Source organism: Aethina tumida, chromosome 4 (assembly GCF_024364675.1).
Source record: "Aethina tumida isolate Nest 87 chromosome 4, icAetTumi1.1, whole genome shotgun sequence".
In the NCBI taxonomy this organism is placed as follows: Eukaryota; Metazoa; Arthropoda; class Insecta; order Coleoptera; family Nitidulidae; genus Aethina; species Aethina tumida.
Window position 1 is genome coordinate 19,310,675 of NC_065438.1, and position 3,548 is coordinate 19,314,222.

Consider the following 3,548-nt stretch of genomic DNA (forward strand, 5'->3'; position numbering starts at 1 on the left):
ATTGTTCTCACATGACCGCGATTAAAAATTTCGCGCTTAATTACATATAAACTGCGGACGGTCACACACACAAAAAAAAAAAAATACCGAATTAATCGTGTCATGGTATAATATCTGGTAGCATCCCGTGTTTGTGATTTTTTTTGCGCCAGGTGAGTGTTGTTCACGTGTCATATTTACAGCTAATTTGCAGACGAACTCGGCAGTATATAACTGGCCGCTGGGACCGGCAAGATTTAGTACCATTTGATTATTTGCAACAACATGAATAAAATTTTATGCCTCGGTGTGTTGGCCGCCGTTGTTTTGGCCGTTACTGGCTATAACTTTGACGATTCCGACTTCAGTGAGTACCATTCTGTTTCTGCTTTTGCGTTAACAATAAATTAGTGATTTTCCGCATAAATAAGTCTGGCAAAAACTGTTAAATTTTTACTGTTCCTCTATTTTTATGGCCTCTTAAAATTCTCGGCTGTATTAACCGGGCTTCCCAATAATCTAGCTCATTTATTGCTTATTAAAATTATACATACTCAATGACAAACCCATAAAAATGATTACGTCCAGATCAACTCCTAACCCGGGACTTGGAATACATCTACAACACGGTGGACGAGCCCCAGTCCAACGTGAGGAACCGTCGAGACGAAGAAGCGGTGATGCCCGAAAAATGCGGACGCCGCAAGAAGAAACTGTGCTGCGCCGAAAACGTCATGGACTCACAGTTCGAAGCCGAAAAGGAGTTGAAGCGAGCCTGCTTCAAGGAGATTGTCGGCAAGGACCACAAAGATTCCAAAGCCGAAAGGGAGGAACGTGGTGAAATCGATCCCTTCAGATGCGACAGGGCTGAGAAACACCGAAAAGAAATGACCGTAAGTACTTTATTTGTATCCATTCAATTCGATGCTGATTTCCTTGTTTTCCTTGCAGTGCGTTTCCCAATGCATCGGCCAGAAAAAGAACGTGGTAAGTAAGAGTCAAGGATACTAAACTAAATCGCGGTCTTCCTGTCGCATTTCATTTTCTTGATTGACGATAATCTACGAAAACAATGCCGATTTACAACGTACAAGCAGCAGCAGTAGTGACTAGTTAAAACTGTGTCGACGATTTTATTATTTGTATGAACAAATTAGGACATTTAAGAGGCGAAACGGCCCGATTCTAATCACAACATTGTGCACTCGCACGCAACACAAACTCCGATCAGACACGATAAAATTAATAACAAAAAACAACACGTAGGCCAAACCGTCGTTACATTTCGACGGCTCTTAATGAATTAACACGAATTTCAGTTGGACGAAGCCGGCAACCCGAAGGACGAGGAATTCAGGGCTATCGTTAAGGAGAAGTTCGCAAAGGAATCCTGGTTCGCATCGTTGCAGGATAAAATAATCTCCACCTGCCTGGCAGAAGCCAGGAATGCCACAGCCAACGCCGATAAGGATAAGGGCACTTGTAATCCGGCCGGCATTAAGCTCCATCACTGCATGTTCAGGGAAATTCAGCTCAGTTGTCCTGCGGATCAGATAAAGGACGAGAAGTCCTGCTCCCGTTTGCAGGAGAGGCTCAGGAGGAACGACTTACCCCCACCGCCGCCATCGTTCCAAGACGAATAGGATCGCCGAAATGGGTGCACCATCCGCGTTTTAAGGGAATCCTGTGATAGCTTTATTTAAGTTGCGATGTACTCGTTCCGTTGTATCTGAATTATGTACGATATTAAATAAATTAAAAGCAGTGTGGTGTTTTTCTTCTGTACATTTACCACTGCCGGTGTAAATTGTTTTAGCTGACTGGATGTTTTCATCAGGAATTTCATAAAGCAAACCCGGTTTGTTTGTTACAAATTAAAATTTGCATGGGTCGCCATTCCGGAATCAAGCAGGAATGCTCAATATTTCCAGCTATTTTCTTTAAGAAGTTATCATGTTTTTATTGCATCAAATATTTATGGAAATTCAACAGTATTCTACTAAAATAACGTTAATAATTAAAATACACAATCATCACCATCATCATCACATTTTTTTGGAGAATATTTTGTATTATTTTGTCTAGAAACCAATTTTTCAGTGTCAGAAGTAACAAAAAAGTTGATTTTTTTGGCCCACCCTATTAAGTACATTAATAATTAATCAAATTTTTTATTCATTTTATTTTTTTTATTATTAGCAAATACTTAAAAAAAACTTCAAGATATCTAATAGAAAGATCTACTTCTTCCACTACATTCAGATTAGATAGAAATTTCATGACTTAAATGGATAAATTTGAAATATTTATTAAAAAATAAGTATTGATTTTAATAAAAATCAATACTCGTTGGGATTCGAACGCGAATATCTTCTAAATGATTAGAGTAATCGATTAACTACATGAGATCTTTTTTGTAGAGCGTTTCAGTTTCTACAAAAATATATATTGGACATTTTATAATATTACGAGTTATAAAAATTAGAAGTAAAAAATAAAGTTTTGTTAAATTCTTCAAATTTGGCCTCCGATATCTTCTAAACAGTAAGAGTTACGAAAAAATTGTAAGATACTTCTTTTATAGAGCATTCAATTTACTACAAAATATGTAGATACAAATTTTGTCTACGATCATGTAATGACGAGATATGGATTTTGCCATGTAGGACGGAAAAAAAATGAAAACTATTAGGAGGAGGACTTTCTTATTAAAATTAAGAGCACTTTTTTGGAGAGCATTTTGTAAAAGTGTCTAGAAACCAATTCTTCAGTGTCAGAAGTTAAAAAAAAAGTTGATTTTTTGGCCAACCCTATTAAGTACATTGGTAATTAATCAAATTTTTTATTCATTTTATTTTTTTTAATATTAACAAATACTTAAAAAAAACTTCAAGATATCTAATAGAAAGATCTACTTCTTCCACTACATTCAGATTAGATAGAAATTTCATGACTTAAATGGATAAATTTGAAATATTTATTAAAAAATAAGTATTGATTTTAGTAAAAATCAATACTCATTGGGATTCGAATGCGAATATCTTCTAAATGGTTAGAGTAATCGATTAACTACATGAGATCTTTTTTGTAGAGCGTTTCAGTTTCTACAAAAATATATATTGGACATTTTATAATATTTACTTATTTACGAGTTATAAAAATTAGAAGTAAAAAATAAAGTTTTGTTAAATTCTTCAAATTTGGCCTCCGATATCTTCTAAACAGTAAGAGTTACGAAAAAATTGTAAGATACTTCTTTTACAGAGCATTCAATTTACTAAAAAAAATGTAGATACAAATTTTGTCTACGATCATGTAATGACGAGATATGGATTTTGCCATATAGGACTGAAAAAAAATGGAAAACTAGTGTCTGTGGGAAAAGTTATATTGAAAAGACACGGAAGAAGGCCAGAAGAAGAATCATTGAAGAATGAAAATCTTTTGGAGGATAATGATCTAAAACATAAAATTGCTGAATATTATCAAAATTAGAAAGATTATTGACGATTGAGTCATATGATAATTTCAGAAAATATATGAAGACGTTTAATATGATGCTTTGGCTA

General features: G+C 34.8%; 1 protein-coding gene across 1 annotated transcript; it reads left to right on the forward strand.

Moving 5' to 3' along the window:
- Positions 1–211: 211 nt before the first annotated feature.
- LOC109607480 (uncharacterized) lies at positions 212–1,743 on the forward strand. The gene is made up of 4 exons (XM_049966158.1): positions 212–346; positions 568–872; positions 931–966; positions 1,299–1,743. Exons 1-4 carry the CDS (start codon positions 265–267, stop codon positions 1,620–1,622), a joined length of 747 nt encoding a protein of 248 aa, XP_049822115.1. The 5' UTR covers positions 212–264; the 3' UTR covers positions 1,623–1,743.
- Positions 1,744–3,548: the final 1,805 nt, after the last annotated feature.

Coding starts and splice junctions, on each gene's coding strand:
- LOC109607480 (XM_049966158.1), top strand. CDS start 265: ATGAATAAAATTTTATGCCTCGGTGTGTTGGCCGCCGTTGTTTTGGCC. Junction 873..930: donor AACACCGAAAAGAAATGACC/GTAAGTACTTTA, acceptor TTTTCCTTGCAG/TGCGTTTCCCAATGCATCGG. Junction 967..1,298: donor TCGGCCAGAAAAAGAACGTG/GTAAGTAAGAGT, acceptor CACGAATTTCAG/TTGGACGAAGCCGGCAACCC.